This window comes from Hesperophylax consimilis, chromosome 19, assembly GCF_061612785.1.
Source record: "Hesperophylax consimilis isolate HC1 chromosome 19, BYU_Hcon_1.0, whole genome shotgun sequence".
Taxonomy (NCBI): Eukaryota; Metazoa; Arthropoda; class Insecta; order Trichoptera; family Limnephilidae; genus Hesperophylax; species Hesperophylax consimilis.
Genome location: NC_142854.1, coordinates 14,954,515 through 14,972,872, shown reverse-complemented (window position 1 = coordinate 14,972,872; position 18,358 = coordinate 14,954,515). Strand labels below are relative to the sequence as shown.

The 18,358-nt window shown below is 36.7% G+C and overlaps 1 protein-coding gene across 8 annotated transcripts in view; it reads left to right on the top strand.

The window, feature by feature from the left end:
* Positions 1 to 18,358, top strand: part of sws (patatin like phospholipase domain containing sws) — a 118,268-nt gene that overhangs the window by 51,579 nt on the left and 48,331 nt on the right. For 6 of the 8 annotated variants that reach the window (XM_089643329.1, XM_089643328.1, XM_089643323.1 and 3 more), the window contains 9 exons: positions 413 to 558; positions 6,232 to 6,360; positions 8,804 to 8,884; positions 9,901 to 10,044; positions 10,367 to 10,468; positions 10,821 to 11,051; positions 13,489 to 13,527; positions 14,923 to 15,019; positions 16,942 to 17,050. In XM_089643329.1, the coding sequence (XP_089499455.1) occupies positions 413 to 558; positions 6,232 to 6,360; positions 8,804 to 8,884; positions 9,901 to 10,044; positions 10,367 to 10,468; positions 10,821 to 11,051; positions 13,489 to 13,527; positions 14,923 to 15,019; positions 16,942 to 17,050 (1,078 nt within the window). The remainder of the gene's footprint in view (positions 1 to 412; positions 559 to 6,231; positions 6,361 to 8,803; positions 8,885 to 9,900; positions 10,045 to 10,366; positions 10,469 to 10,820; positions 11,052 to 13,488; positions 13,528 to 14,922; positions 15,020 to 16,941; positions 17,051 to 18,358) is intronic. The other 2 variants (XM_089643331.1, XM_089643330.1) reach the window with 1 other exon arrangement.

Here is an 18,358-nt window from a genome sequence, read left to right as displayed (position 1 = left end):
GGGATACCATCGAGTATCACGCATTGATAAAATTGCTTCATTTTAAAGGGAAGAAGACTCAGGAAATAAAAGACGAGTTAACCTCTGTATACGGTGAAGCCTCCCCTTCATTTACAACGGTCAAACATTGGGTGGCCGAGTAAAAACGTAGTTGTACAAGCATTTTAGATCAGAAATGTTCCGGGCACTCGATGGGTTTTTAGATACCGGCCTGAAGATGATTGACGCTTCAATACGGTATCACTTCTACATACATACAACACACTTCACCACAATCTACACATCTGTCCTGATGATTGATACTGTAACGCTGTCCGAAACTTTGGCTAAAAAGGAGGAAGCGCAACACAGCATAATAACACAAAAATTAATCACGATAAAAGTAATAATTTTTCTGTGATATTTTGTCCAGGTGACGCAGATGAAAACGTGTACGTGGTCCAGACGGGCAGACTGAACGTATTCATCCGCTCGACTGACGGGTCCATCCTCTCTCTGAAGGTGGTGAAAGCAGGGGAGAGTGTAACGTCGCTGCTCAGCTTTACAGATGTCCTCACGGTAAGGAAAACACCTTTTTATTTCCACCAATAACTTGTTTGACAAAGCGTTATTGAATTTGCCGTCTTGTTTTTATATCAACCCCATTGTAATGATTTGTATATGGGTTTGAATACTGTACCAAAATATAACTAACCGTTGGAAATAACTTACTCTCTCTGATACAACGGAGCTTGCAATGGCAGAAATTAACATAGCATAGCAATCGATGAAATCTTGACTATGGTATAATTTACTTATAATATTGATTGATATAAAAATTAACGTATATCAATCAATATTGGATCTATGTCCTGGGTTGATCATTCATTTTACATTATCAATCACAACCCACTGGCGAAGTGATCGGGTCAAAATTACCTGATCTTTGGTCACAGATATAGAGATGGTTAATCTAAATCAGTACCAGGCTGGAACCGCAGTAACAACCTATTTCAGATTTCAGGTATATACCATCTCTATATCTCTGTTGTGAGAACTAGATTTGAGATGCCCCGTCTACAAAATTTGTACATTTGTGGCCACTCGCCACGCCCATTATGGCTATTGACTGAGCTAACAGCTCATCGATTGAATGATTGAATCTCTTTTGGAAAAGCCCGATTTTGAAAAATCGACCTGATCATGATCGACCCAGGGCTAGATCAAACACAATAATTCAATAATACAGCAATTTTCACCTGCACACAATAGCCACAGGCTAATATCATAGCATCTATCACCAGCGAATAGTGTTTAATATTGCATAAAGACAGACCATTTCACAAGAATATTCCAAATTGTAAACTAATTTTTGTTAAACTGTCCAATGGACAAGACCGATTGAATTGGATCACTTGTATTGAAGGCCATTAACCTTTTGAACGCGTTAATTTGCTCCGTTTTATCTATATCCGTACGCGGTACATATTTTCAAATACCTATGCACGCAATTAAATGTCAAATTATAGCATTCTGGCATGATTTATTGGACTATATAGACAGAACAGATTATTATCCACAATATGAAAACAAATCCTCGTGTGTCAACACTCTTAGATGTTTATAAAAACAAAAACATAAAATTTCATACAAAGACGTACCGTATCTTTTGAATGTGGTCCCGCCATTCACTCGGCGTGTGTGTACTTAGGTGATAGACACAAGTGGGACACCATGATCACTTATCATTTTTAGTTTTGAAAAGTTGTGAATGACATACTAGTACTAACGCCATCCGTTGACAAAAATGTAAACTAAAGGACTAAAAGGCGCGAAGAGGCGCACTTGGAACTGCTCGTGCGCAGGATCGAATTGCATACGCTGCCGCCGCTTACGAAAACAATATGAATATTACGAAAAAAAGTGATAAATTAATTATTAATGAACTTCTAACGTTTCTTCAAAACAAAATCGATGTCTTAGACGAACTAACCGCGGTTCAAATATGCTCCAATCATTTCTCAGAAGACGAAGTGGAGGCTGCGAAAGACATTCTGTGCAGTGAAACAGTTGAACGCAGGATTATGAGGAAAGGCGAAGGTAGGAAGTCTAAGAATTTATATGATATCATTAAAATACTGAAGGAAACAGAGAATGAAGCTCTACCGACATTTGTCGCTCAGAATCTACACAAACTACCGCCTGTCAATTTCGATCACGTAGATGTCACTTGTCTCCTAAAAGATATCACGGCATTAAAGGGTGAATTAACCACAATTCAGTCACAAATGTCCAAACGAAGCGATCTGGAAGTATTACGCTCTGAAATGGCTCTCCTAAGGAATGAACTGAAAATAAATAAACATAACCGTATTCCAAATCAAAACGAAAACACATCGCCGTCCTTGAACACATTGAAGGTCACCATACCGGTAGCCATAGATAAGAACCGCTCAAACTCACGGTCGCCAACTAATGAAATACGTTTGGACAACAATGCGCACTGCAGTAATGTGATAACCCCGCCCGCGCCCCTCACATTAGCTGCCCCACCTGTCATGCACTCTCCTCAATCATGGAATAAAGTAGCGGCGTCTAGCTCTCTCACACAACAGCAACAAGTCATAATTCAGACATCACAGGTACATCAACCGGGTATGGATGAATCAGCCAAAGTTGCACGCACACTATCTCACAAAAATACATTTATACCAGAGACAACTAATTTTAATACGGATGGTTATAAAACCGTTAAAAGAAAACTAAGGAGGTCGAGAAATATTATTGCAACTGGAATAGCGATGGAGAACTCCCTAAAAATAGCCGAGTTAAAAACAACGCTCTATGTGTCGAGGTTCGACAATAGTGTAACTGAAGACAATATTCGAAACTTTATCAATTGTAAAATAAAAGGAAGTAATATCCAAATAGAAAAAATAATACAACGAAATCCCACGCAGTTTGGATCTTTCAAGTTGACTATACCGAATACGGATTTCAAAACCTACATGAACAAAGAATTTTGGCCGACTGGTACTGTTTTCCGAAAATTTATTGAAAAAAAATACAATGGAAAAGAACAAAATTAAGATAATCTCAATAAACTGCAAAAGTTTTAAACGAAACGTCAACTTCGTTATAGATATGTGCGATATCTACGATGTAATACTTTTGCAAGAAACGTGGTTATTACAAAACGAAACATCGAATCTATCCAAAATTCATCCGAACTTCCAGGGATGGGGTACCTCTGCTGTAGATTTATCAAACGGACCGCTACGAGGCCGACCCTACGGAGGAGTCGCAGTACTTTGGAGGAACGAGCTGCAAGCTTCAATAATACCGTGTGGAGATGACCGCATCGCTGGTATTCAGATAACCACCAACGGGGGGACGATAAGCATACTGACTGTCTACATGCCGGTATGTCACGCGGACAACCTTACCGACTTCACCAACTACCTTTCCAAAATACATACGATCATTCAAGACAACGAACACTCTGAAACCATTGTTATGGGAGATTTCAACGCTCACCCATCCTCCATATTCGGGAAAGAACTCTCTCATTTCTACACCGAAAACAACTACAATTGTATCGATATTGAAAGACTACCGAATGACACATATACATATATAAGCGATGCACACAATACCACTTCCTGGCTCGATCACTGTATATGCACCAATAATCTTAAGAACAAAATAGATAGTCTAAAAATACATTATGATACCGACTGGTCCGATCACAGGCCGACATCTTGCGTAATCGCCGCTGAAAAATTACCTGCAACTATTTTTAATATTCCACAACAGCCTAATAACATAATATGGAGAAGGAATAATAATAAGAAAATCAGTGAATATACGTCTGTAGCAGAAGCATTACTTAGTGTAATCTATCAAAGACACTCCAAATCCATTTGTAATTCGGATTCTATATGTGACAGATGTGACCATATAAAAAGCATGGAAAATATATACACAGACATCGTTGAAGCTCTAAGTAAGGCTGCCAATACCGTATTTCATCGGGAGAACGATCAAAACAAACCAAAAACACATCGTGACATTGCTGGGTGGAATCAACAAGTTAAGGAACACTACAAAAATTCCAGATCGGCGTTGATGGAGTGGATTAAAAATGGGAGACCATTACATGGTCCCATTGCGGATGAAAGAAAACGAAAAAGGAAGGAGTTCAAAATAGCTCTTAAACACTGCCAAAGCTCCTCTGAACAAACAAAAATGGATGATATCGTAAAATCACTTGACACGAAGCAGTTTGCCCAGTTCTGGAAGAAAAGCAATAACCTGATCAAACCAAAAAATCGAATCGCCAGCCAAATTGATGGATCTACAAACACGGAGGAAATTGCTAATACTTTTAGAAGAACCTTTGCAGATATTTCTGGAAATGAAATACCGTCTGTCCCTGATATTATGGAATTTGATGGACAAAACGTTTACCTCTCTGAAAGCAGTATAATGAAGGCCATAACAGGCACTAAGGCTGGTAAGTCTCCGGGACATGATAACTTAAGTATTGAACACATAAAATACGGAGGTAGATACATACCCAAACTACTACACATACTGTTCAACGCAATACTTAAACACAACCATATACCGGGTGCAATGACGAAAACGATTATAACTCCATTCCTGAAATCGGGACAGCCTGACATGACTAACTCCAGCAATTACCGGCCAATATCTTTAGCAACTATAACTGCAAGATTATTTGAAAGGGTAATATTAAATGAGATAAATGATAAACTAATGTCTAAAGATAACCAGATGGGATTTAAATGTAGACTATCCACTAATATGGCAATATATACTGCAAAGCAAATAATAGAATTCTACAAGAAACGAAAAACTACCGTATACGGGTGCTTCTTAGATCTAAGTAAAGCCTTCGACAGGGTCTGTCATAAAACATTATGGGATAAATTGAAAGCTAGGAATATACCTACCTCATTTATAAACATACTATCCCGATGGCACTCCCAGCAAGAAAATGTTGTACGGTGGGCAAGTACATACTCCCAGCCGATATATTTGCGGTCAGGAGTAAGGCAAGGAGGGTGTATGTCCCCCATTCTATTTAATGTATACATGGACGAGTTGTCAAGTCGCCTGGACATCAGAACGGGCTGTCGTGTTAACAGTATATGTATGAATCATATAAGCTACGCGGACGACATGATCCTCCTAGCTCCGTCGATCAAGGGATTAAGATTACTCCTAAACATTTGTGAAGAATATGGAAAACAGCATAATATGATATACAACCCGAAGAAGACGGAATTGATTGCGTTCCACCACGGAAAAAGTCAAGATACAAGTAATATGCTCCCCGTATACCTTAACGAGGCAAAAATAAATACATGTTCGAACGTGAAATACTTGGGGCACATTATTAATGAAAACCTATCGGACGATGGCGATATCGAACGACAAAGGAGAAGCCTTAGCATAGTTTCTAACATGATTGCCCGCAGATTTTGCAAATGCAGCAATACCGTTAAAAAAATACTGTTCAACGCATTCTGTACTGGCCTGTATACTTGTGAGACATGGTGTCACTACCGAACTTGCTCGATGGAACGACTCCGAATTCAATATAATGACGCCTGTAGAATAATATTTGGATACCGAAGATACAGCAGCGCATCGACAATGTTCACGGAACTAGGACTGAATGGATTTGCCGGCCTGATGAGACACCGGGTCACTGGAGCCAGGATGCGGCTAATGGACTCCGCCAACACGCTGGTGACCGCAGCCTACCAGCACCAAGCGCCACTCCTGAGTGAGCGCTGGGCCCAAGCGCACTCAAGACCACACCCTGCATAGTTTTCCTTATTTGATAATTTATTATATCTATTGTACAAAAAAAAAATGTATATCTATATGGGACGTGTGGGATTGCACAAACCTCCCCACATCCTGGAATAAAAAATATTATTATTATTATTATTATTATTATCGATCTTTTTTTACGAAATACAATTTTATTTTTGAGAAATTCTTGTAGATGTCAGCATCGTGATAGTTCTACGAATGTCCAAGTGAGCAAGAAATACGTTTATGACGAAAGAGCGCTGGAATATCGGCCGTCAAAGTTTCCGTATCAACTGTTGATACAGCCGCGTGTGAGTATAGACTTTTTGCCGTAACAACAGTTGATACAGCCGCGTGCAAAGAGTTAATGATTGTTACTGATTGAGTATGATTACTTTATAGGGCCATCCACAACCTTACAAGACAGTGAGCGCCAAGGCTCTCGAGAACTCTCAGGTCATCCGGCTGCCCATGGCCGCCTTCCAGGAGGTGTTCCAGGAGTACCCTGATATATTTGTCAGAGTTATGCAGGTGATTACTATCCTTAAATTTAGTCCAGTGTTTACCCTCATATACATTACAATGATTGACGACGTAGATAATAGATTCAAAGGAGATGCACCATGAACTATCATTAGTATGAAATCACGTGCACAACACGTGTCGCCAACACTGTTCACCCATACTCCCATGGAATTCAATTAAATTCAGATATTTATTCTTTATCGCTTTTAAAGATATTGCGTTAATAAACGGTGTAAATATCTACAGATGTACTAATAAAAAAGTACCTAACTATTAAATGGTGTTCTAGTTAGACATTGAAAAAAGACTGTATAAGTTCTGTTTTGAAATCATATTAACCGGTCAGCAACGTAAGCAGATATACACGATAAAATAACGATAGCAGTCAAGTACAATAAGCGTGTTTACACGTCAACGCGTGTCTCTCCATAGAAATCGTTCTTACTCCGTTATTATTTTAGTTACAACCCTCAAACAAAAACTAAAAGGTCGATTATAGATCAAGCTACACATCACTACCAAGTTGTCTATGGAAATACAAAACAGGAATCAAACAAAAACTAAAAGGTCGATTATAGATCAAGCTACACATCACTACCAAGTTGTCTATGGAAATACAAAACAGGAATCTGCTGACAGTCGCATAATTGACACAACATTTTTACCCGCGCAAAATGTCTGCCGGTAGCGCCGCGCGCTTCACATATTAAATTTTTATAAAATATTTTTATATGAAATGATAAAAAAATGAGGTGATAAAAGTGTTTATTACACATATATACAATAGAATAAATATTTTTGTTTACATAATCTGTGATTTTAGTACCATTTTCACCTAAAAACATGACGTGAGTCATTTTTAACCTATTTTTAATGTTTGCGTTCTAAATTTTAATATTTAAAAATGCTAATATTTATTTGTAATATAATAATTTGAAAGCTTATTTTGTAACTTTTCTAAAACAGTTTTTACTATTCGGCTACGTTCAGAAATGTTTCATTTATAGAGCTTTAATTGTGAAGCGGTAATAACAAAAAGTTTTCGTAAAATGTCATTTCGTTAAAGACAGTTAAAGTGCTTACATGGCGATTTTCGGAGGGGTTAAGAAACGCATTTTAGTGACTTTAGTCAAAACACATTGTTAGCCTGGAAGTTTGTATCCTGGCAACATAGCTTTTGGCGGAATGGCGCATGCGTGTTTGGCTGCCATCGTTGAATGACAAAAGATGACATACTTCTTTTTAAAATCTATATTTTGTTTTGAAATCCGCTTCACGGAGATCGGGTGGATTCAGGCATTTAAAAAATATATTTTTCGCCTATGAGGGCGTAAATTCAGTGCCATTATATATATCATTAACGTCCATACTGTCAAAAAAAATCCTCCATTTCATCAAATCAATTCATCAACTTTGTGTGCGATAATTGTAACCCTTTCTATGGGTTTAATATACATAGTTTCCTTTTGACAAAATATTTTTTAAAGACAAGAAGTTGAAGATGGATAAAACTATAGTTGGAACTCTTACAAAGAGATTGATATTAAATGTTTATATGAAATATATTATCAGACAGCAATGCCTTTCATGTAAGAACTTCCCGCCCGAAGTGTGTTAAGACTGCTCGTATAAAGACTAGATAGAAAACATATCTATATACATATATATAAAAAAAATTAAGGTTTTAACCCTGTAGGAGCCGGAGCCCTGCAAGTGCAGTGTTGAAGAATTGTACCCACGCACGTCACAAAGCACTGCTATTGCAGTGTCGACCTAATTCTACGTATACATACGCAAGCCGAACTGCCGAACTGAACCTAGACTTATGGGAAAGTAACTAAGAAACCGCAAATGGCTCGAAACACCGCTTGCTATTGCTTCGTTCCTTTCCCGTAATTCGTGGCTCGGTTCGCGTTTCGGTTCGTGTTGTGTTCTCACAAACAGTTCTCCAACTCGTCATGGAAGGAGATTATAAATAAATGGTTCTTTGTGATAAATCAGGGATTTATTAATACTTCGCGTACCATTACATAACCTAACCTAACTAGAAGCTGGCTAATTGAGATCTGAAACAGTAAGTTTGTCTGGGAGCGTTCTCACTGGCCCTGGCGACTACTGGCCACTGGCAGCCATCTTGCAGACTTCCACGCAAGCTCTATGCACTGCCCTCTATGAGTGCATCTGTGAAGCTCTTACTTCCCAACAGTTCGCAAATGTATACGTACCATTATACGTTCATTTTGCCTTTGGATATTACTTCTGCTGGGTTTGTTAAACACAAAAATCAAAATATCTCTATCATGCAAGGTATTATTGTCTTCATGTTGGCATTTTTTTATTTTTAATGAATACTCTTGCCGGCTCGTACGGTTTAAGCAGCAACAAAGCTTGCCAGCATCTCCGCACAGCCGTACCCCGCCTATGTTTCTACCTAAATATTACATTTCAGATAATTATGGTGCGCCTACAGAGGGTAACCTTCACGGCCTTGCATCAGTATTTAGGACTCAGTGCAGAGCTCGTCAACCCTGTAAGCATTCTCTTTTATATTTCTTTTATTATTATTGTACATAAAACCTGAATTATAAAACTGGCGGTGTTAAAAATTATTTGATGCTTGTTTCGTGACGCTGAATTGTTTTAACGCTTTTTCCGCTCCAACCAATAAGGAGGCTAGGATTCAAATTTTACTGATTTGAATCTGCGCAGTGTTGCTTTGAGTTGAATCTAGCCGCCGGCGCCGTAGCGAAAACGTCATCTAATGACAGTTAACAAAGACACCGTACCGATGTGTCAATTCGAATTTTATCCACAGTTATAATTAGCTCAATCTTATACGAATGCCTGTGAATTCCTCCACAAAAGAACCATATCATCGAACGTCACAACCAACTCTTCCGTAAGTCACATTGGCGAATACCTATTTTTTGGTTCAGCGAACAGAGCGTTAATTTACATAGGCACATACTTGCCTAGATTATAACCATTATAATCTAACCCATGTGTCGATAATCTACGCGAATATCGCACAATTATTATTAGAATTTTTTTATATGTAGTTTTTTTAAAATTTTATTTCTATTCTTTAATCACCCTGCATTCATCTGAAAGAATGTCAGGTCTCAAAGCGTATTTTTTATTTAATAAGAGAAATCACACATTGTATTAAATAAATAACTGTACAATGTTATTAATTCTAAACAGTATACATAAAACAGCATACCTTCAACTTAACTAAAGAAAATAATCAATTTGCACGGAGCAAAAATCGAGGTTAACCAGTCAACTGTGTTTTATGACCATGCTCAGCGCTCGTGCACATGCGCGATCTAATACCATCCACGCTGAATTTTTTTCCAATGCGATTTTAACCTTTATACTTTGATGTATAAAGGACAAAATCAGAATCGCTTGCGCTAATGTCACTTTTTATTTCATGATTGTATCCTCGTGTGACGGCTTACGCAAAATTTGTCTAGGAGTGTCAAAATTCATTTACGTAAACATCATCGCAATATTTGATTATTTGAAATTTTCCTTCTTCAGAGTCGAGAATCTACCCGGGAGGCGAAACGCCCCTCTATGTTCAAGTACTCGCCCCAGAAGAGGCCCAGCGGACTGCATGACATCAACGTGCACTCCGAGCATACCTCTTATTCTCTCTCCGACGCCCCCAGAGATGCTTCCATGGTGAGACATTTTGTTATTTCATCATTACTCGGACAAGCTGCATCGTGACTCTCATGAGACATTGTTACTCTCGACTTAGACGAGACCAAGAACCAGGAAAAATTGACAAACCCATGACAACCCTGGTAAACTTTGTTAAGGACTGCGCTACTGCAAAAGGAATAAGGTGAAAGGTGCGTGATTGCCAATGTGCCTATGACCGCGTGACCTTACTGGAACTACAGACCATCTCTATAATAACAACAAGATGTACAGTTTAAATTTAAATCCTAATATGTACATATTCAAATCATTAAAACGTGTGACTTTTTTCTGTTTCCAGTGTGATCTACAAAATAGCATATCACCACAGCCCACACAGACCAGTAACTTGAGGAGCAAACAGCCCGATATGGTGGCCGACATAACCTCCAGTACTTCACAGGTAAAACTAGTCAAACACGTTGCTTGAAATGGCTTAGCCAATATTCTGATTTATAGAATTCATTGGGTGACGACCAGCGGCTGCCTACCTATCTGGATGGAGGAATTCCCCGAGAATGCTAATGAACCAATCGAGTTCAACAGATGGCGATTGAGTTTTAACTAGATTCTATGAAACAATATCATCATGATTTTACCACACATACACGGATCTTATTTCTATAGCATTCAGTAATCGTCTACTTTCATCATCCCTCGCCAATTCTATCCCTCACATTAGGGTAGGAACCTGCACTACAGTGTGGACTGCTAGCTTCGCTTCGATTTTAATAATTTTTGTTCACCCTTTCCAGCAAATGCCAGATGTGCAACCTCACTCCTCCAACATCCCCTCCAAGCCCGTGTCGTCTGGCCGCAGATCAACTACCCAGAATGAAACAGACGAGCAGGCACTGCTGAACATTGCCACCGAGGCCTTTGTCAAGGAACTGGGTCTCGATGATGATAGTCTGCTCAAAGGGGGCCACGTTCAGATCAGAGAAGTGCCGGCTGGCACCTATCTCGTGAAAGAAGAGAGCGATAAGGTTCGTGATGTAAATAATCTTTTTTAACCTTATATTGGTGTCCCACAAGGTACTTAGTTAGGACCACTTTTGATTATATATATATTTTTTTTTAATTTGGTATGTATGTAGTTTTGATTAATAGGGGGTTTGCTATCTATACACGGTGTCCGGAAACTCGTAGTACAAGCGGGAAACTGGATAATCTACACCACATGGGGAACCCAAAAAAACATAAAGTTTTTTGATTTGAGCATTTTCAAAAAAAAAAAAAAAAACCAAAAAAAAATATTTTTCGGTTATTTTAGGGTTAAAGTTTTTTCTGGTGTTTAGGGTTGAATAACAGATGTTTTAACCCTGCAGAGCAGAAATATTTTATGATTACACCGGGTTAAATGAAGGGTGATTTCAAAATAATGCTTCAAATCCGAGTTTCTTCATTTGTTTTACTTTCAAATAGTTTTAATTAGTTGGGTACTTTGATCTTCAGTAATAATTTATAAGAATTTGATTAAAAAAAAAAAAAAAAAAATCAACTTCAAACTCGATTTACTCGATAACGAAAGCTCAAATAAAAAAAATATATACTACAAAATCGACTCCAAATGTGATGTAGATTCACCAGTTTCCCGCTTGTACTACGAGTTTCCGGACACCCTGTATAAACCTTCTCTAAAAAATTGTAAATTATGTTGTCCTGTTTTAAATATTAAAGTTATGATCTTATTATTGTGTATTGTCTAAAATTATTATTATTTTTCTAAGCTAATGCACGCTTTACATTGATTCTTATTTATATTATTATTACTAATTGTAATAGGGTATTTTCGCAGATATTTAGTTGGAATTTTTTTTATGCTGATGTCATTTTTAGACAGAGCATTTTATAAATCATAATGGAATTGTAGCCGGTTCGAATCGATTAAGAATGTACAAATTTAGATAATTTTTAAAATCAATAATCATGATTGAAAATTTTTAGAACAATGATCTTAATCAGAAAAAAATAAATCTTAAATTTCCATTAATTTTTAACGGTATCCCTAAGTTTGTGAAAATACCCCACGCAAAATATTAATTTTTAAAATTTTTATTTTAACAGCAACTCTCTAAGTAATCCGCCGTTGAAAGTTAGCCGCTAGTTGAAACCGCAAAATCAAGATCTATAATTCGCCGGTGTTCGTGAAATTAAAATTCAGTAATCCGATGCGTGCGTAGACGCAAGCCAAGCTTTGTATATTGTGCCATCTAGCTTGCTCTTACCAAATACCCTACAATATTAATAATTGCTCCAACTTCTGACATTTCCCATACATAATGATAGCAACATGCTACACTGGCGCCTCTTGGGTATGAGTTTGCGCCTCGGTTTTCTTTCATACATATTTATAGATTTTATGTGGAATATATTCTTTAAATATGTAACCTACATGCGACGTAACTGCTGTTTTCGCTCATACATAAAAAATATTAAAGTGGCTATTTACTCTGTCTTTGATGGTTTAGAAAGGTAATGAATATATGTAACAATTATTACTTTTAATTCTATTTAAGCAAGCTTTTATGATGACTTATTAACATTATGGTGTATTTATTATTAATTCAGTTCAATTCCCACAATTATAACTAACCTGTCAAGATTTTTTGGCATCTTGAGAAATTACTTGGAGCGTTTTTTACAACAGAACCTACTTATTGGGATAATTTTTATCAATATTGATCAAAATATAAATTAGGAAGTGCAAAACACCGCCACCAGGTACTAAATAAATTCAATTTGTCCCCATTGAAAGGAATATCAACGTCAATATGCCATACTAGCGCCTCTAGCGACCAGAGTTGTTGATATTGCCATTATTTCACTATAGTTAGATGTTTTAAGGGATTCAAGAGTTCAAGGCTTTTTATATAACTCCATATTGCTCGCCATACAATATCCCATACACACCTAAAAAGATGATGTGTTAAAAGTGTGGGCGTGGCGATGATATAGAAAGAAATGATATTGTGCGGCAGTCCCCCAAAATATCTGACCCCCTCTCGTGAGGAAGATTATAGCGTGGTGTGTCACCCCAACATATAATACGTAATGTGTCTAAAGCTTTATTAATATTATAGGGTATTTCATATAGTTCAGTGTCATAAAAAAACAAAAGATAAATGGTTACTAAGGTAAAACAGGAATCTACTAACATCTTTCTATTGATAGATAGAACTGCAGAGACATCTGTTGACAATGTTAGTTGCTAGTATTGAGGAAATCTTGATATAATTATTATTTTGTTTAGACCTTTAAAAATTAAACAGGACACTTGCGGCGGATTATTGAGAGAGTGTTGTATTTACAACAGCAATTAATATTATTCATTTTTTATTACTATGGTGGAGCGAATGTGTATTAATGGGTTGTATTTTGTTCTGTTATGAGTTGCCGCTTTAGTTTGTTATTTTTGTCCAGCTGTTATGGACGTGGCCAGACCATCCGGCTTACGATAAGGTCAGATTCTCCTTCAGTTTACGTTCTTTGCCCGTTGCATGTTCGCCCGTTTTCTCCAATCATCATTTGGACATTCTTCATCTAATATCTTTTGGAAGAGACAAAATAGAAAAATGACAAAACGGAACATTTAAGAAAAAGAACGAACAATAAACCTAACCTCACCTAACCTATTATTCTATCATGTTTCATTTTGTCGCTGTTCTGTTTTATCCGGTTATGTACCTCTTTGGATGCACATTCTTCAGTCTTCTGTATTCCGGTCATCTTTCAAAGAAAATCTCATAAAATCCTTCGGCCTTTCGGAACGTTCTCTTTGTATCTGACAGTCATCTTTCATGTTTTATAGCTACATAAACTGTTCCATTAAAAACAATCTTCATCAGAAATACACGGTGTCCGGAAACTAGTGGTACAAGGGAAAAGCTGGTTAATCTACATCACATAAAAAACTATAAAATAAAATTTTAAAAATTTCCTCTATTTTTTTCGGCATTTTTTACACATGTTATAAGACAGTAAACTAGCAACTCCAAATGTGATGTAGATTCACCAGTTTCTTGCTTGTGCCACTAGTTTCCGGACACCATGTATATTATATGGTCTAAAGTTATTATATGCATTTAATTAATCATTCATTTTATTTGTGAACTTGTTACATACAGTTGTTTTACTTTTGGGGTATTAAGCCTTGTTTCCCTTTGGTGGGCCGTTTCCGACAACTCTGCTGTGTCCGTTAGCCAGGTATTTCTCCACCTTCCTCTACCCCATCTCATTCTTGTCCCATCTACTTCTTCTCCCTGCTACCTTCAACCCCATAAGGAATGCCACAGTCCCTTTTTATGCAGTTGGGACTCGTGTGCGATATTCACATAATAAACTGATTTTAAATATATATTTTTTAATGTGCATACCTTCCACTCAAGACTCCCAACTGTTCCCAACCTTCTAAAGCCAGTGAAACTATAGTATCCCCAATTAGAGTATATTATGAAGCTGAAAGCAGTGGGGAGGGGAATGAGATTGGGAAGAATAAATTTGGGAAATACCTGTACATTAAATATACTGTACAATGTATGTACATTATTTGAAATGAATTAATTGTTAAATATTAATAAATAAAAATTTACTTGCGCACGCCGGTATTTTATGACGCGTTCTCCGGATTCGTAGCCAAGGATCACAACCACTCAGGCACGGGGGCCATCTGCACTGATGATGGACACTGCAAGGTTATCTGAAACAATGGTTTAAGAACACAACACCATTCAATACTACAGAATAAGGCTATGAGAATCTTAAATAATAAATCTTTATAAATCACCCCACTTTTTGGACAAACACTATTGAATTTTGCTTTCTTTTTTATATGTACAGAATAATGTTTTATTTCAGGATGTTGCGCTGGTTTACCTATTGTCCGGATCCTTGTTCATATCCCAGAAGTTATCAGAGGGAGATACGGAGGTTCACATGTTCACTGCATACCCAGGTATTTATTTATTTTTTTATAATATAATATTGATTACATTTTATGATTTTGACTGTCCAACTAGGAAGGATTCCCGTTTCAGGACAGTCAAATTTACAGGTTTCAAGTTATCCTAGACGAATACAGGATTTAAGACTAGCTAAAATAAGTATGTTAAAACGAAGATACATAAAAAGATACAAAAAAGATACATAAAGATACAAAGAGGCATTCGTGATTTCAAATTACATTATTTAGTATCATTTCGGAATCAGTCCTGGTATATATGTACATACCATTCTGTTTCTACAAGGGGGACACGTTCCACAGAATACCATATAAAAATACAGTAAAATAGGTTCTATTGTATGAAAATCATTCAAGAATGTTCAAAAATTCATTTTTAATGTTATTATTTAGTAGTGTTGCATGGGGGTGGCTAAAATTAAGGTTCTAAAAGGAATTAATATTATAATAAAGGGATTTTATACCTTAAAAAATGCTCCTAGCATGCTTAATTATATTTTATTTCATGTTGCTAAAAAACTTTAACTTTGTGGCTCGCCATAATTGAGGGAGAAAAAAACATTTCTCTGGAGATAATTAGCTTTAACTATATTCACTTTGGGAGGTGGGTGTGGGTACCGCCGCCCCGAGAACTATTTATTGGATTACTAACACTTCTGCCACATGTCGCCCCAAGTGGTTCGCTGCATTTGGTGACTTAGCAGGGGTTCACGGTTTCATGCGTGAGGTTTTTCTAGGTCTTGGCGGCGGATACGTCTGCCCACTTATTGCGTGTGGAGGGATCTGAAGAGACTGGTTGATGAAGACCATTTGACATCTCCAGCAGGACTCGCGACCCAATTGGAGGGATGGATTCATACCTCCGTCACTCCTGGAACCACTGACCCTTAGATTCCTACCCACCCATCACACCTTTTTCCTTTCCTGAACATTCTCTCCTACCTATCTTTGAAAACACCCTCCACACAGCAACCTCAAAGATGACTTTAGGCCCTGATGATACATATATAATGAATATATCCAAAAGAAAATTGGAAAAAAGATATCTTTTTTGGGAAGAATTCGCCAAAAACTGTCCGAAAAAACTGCAATCACCATTTATAACTCCATTATTGCTCCACATTTGAATTACTGCTCAACTATCCTTTTTCTGTGTAACGACCGAGAACAAAATAAATTTCAAATTCTCCAAAATAGGGCAATGAGAACAATACTCAGACGAAATAGATATTCAAAAGTAAATAAAATGTTAAAGGAACTAAATTGGCTAACGGTGAAACAGATGTTGACCTTGAACACGATGATATTTGTACACAAAATAGTAAACAACCTGCTACCCAAATATTTTTCTAATAAAATTGTATACAACAAGGACATACACAAACATAAAACTAGGACGTGCAATGAAATCAGGCCACCAAAAAAGGACAAGGCAAATACACAGAACAGTATATTCTATAAAGGGATGAAATACTATAACGCGCTGCCGGAAAACCTAAAGTCTGCCCCAATTGAAAAATTCAAGGTGTTGTGTAGAAGCCTCATAAAGCAAGAAAAAACATAGAATATTAATATGTAAAAATTAATCAGTCATTTGTAAACTTAAATGTACAAATTACTAAAATAAAATTAATTATTAAAAAAAAATGTACACAATTTTAATAAAAATATAAACACAAATTATCTGGTGAGATGGTGCAATTTACAAAACATCATTTTGTGTAAAGTAAGTAAATTATTACGAATATAGACTCTTCCGATGCATGACGATGATGAAATTTACACTCAGCATACAATGGATGTATTTGGTTGCGGAATAAATTTAGTTTAGCACATTTTTTTTATGGTTCCTTTGAAAACCTTTGAAATAGGTTTGCTGAAGTTTGTTTGAATGATTTATCTCTTTCTCTTTCCAGGCGAGGTAATGGGTGGCTTGGCAGTGCTGACAGGAGAACCTAGCTTCATCACCATCAGAGCGAAACACTTCTCCAGGATTGGATTGCTGTCCAAGAATTCTATTTATAAGTAAGTGCTTCTTGTTGGGAAGTAAGAGCTTCACAGATGCACTCATAGAGGGCAGTGCGAAGAGCTTGCTTGGAAGTCCGCAAGATGGCAGCTAGTAGTCAGTGGTCGCTAGGGCCAGTTTGGCTGCTTCCAGACAAACTTGGTGTTTGATCTCAATTAGCCAGCTCCTAGTTAGGTCGACTATCGAGTCACTATTGTAATACGCGAAGTATTGAATAAATCCCTGATTTAATATAAAGAACCTATTCTTTAAAATCTCCTTCCACGACGAGTTGGAGAACTGTTTGTGGGAACGCAACACTTTGCTAAACATTCTTCAAGCTTTCAGTTTTGAATCGGGCCGTGCTTATTCCACAAAAAGCCAATGAATCCACCTATATTTCACCGTTTATCCCATATTTTTAGATTTTGTAAAAAAAATTGGTAAATTTCCAAACTTCTCAATTCTATATGTTAGTTACCGAATAATAAATTGTCCTACCTCGTACTTATTTGGTGCAATATTGAATATTGCTATTCTTGTCTGTTATCTATGGTCTACTGGAAATATCTATGGTCACAGCTATTTTTAAATAAGTTTTTATGATTTTTGTTATTTGTTTTTGGGGTGTTATGCCGTGTTGCGCTAACTCCTTCTTTAGCCAACGTTTCGGACAGCATTGCAGTGTCCATAATCAGGGCAGATGTGTTATTTAGTTATCCCAACATGGCATAACACCCCAAAAACAAATAACAAAAATACTTTTGGCCGTGAAAATCTTAACTCAAGTTTTTATGATGTTCTAATTTTAGAAAACAATTTAAAATGGGATCTGAAAATGATAGATAATTAAATGTTACAAGATATTAATATACATATATATAATTGAGGTTTTACCCATTAAGTTATTCCTAAATTTGTATCAAATTCAATAGATGTTGCATATCTATATAAATACAAACGTAAATGTTTGTTTGTTTAAAATCTTAAATCTCCAAAAGTTCTTCACCTATTGCTTTGAAATTTTGACACAACATTGCATTCAAATACGCGTGTGTTTTTATATATGTACTTTTATAAAAAACAGCGCCATATATTGTTAACATGCTTTTGAAAAATAGCAGAAATAGAACTTTCATAGTCCTTGAAATTTAAGGACGGGTTGTTTTGGAGGATTTGAACAATTCTTCGAATTTCAAAGTTAATTTTTAAGTTCTGTGAAAGATTTGTTCAAGTTCTGTTCTGTCAAGAAACTACCCTGTAATAATATAATAACAGAACTTGAATAGAACTTTCACAGAACCCGAAAATGAACGTTGAAATTTGAT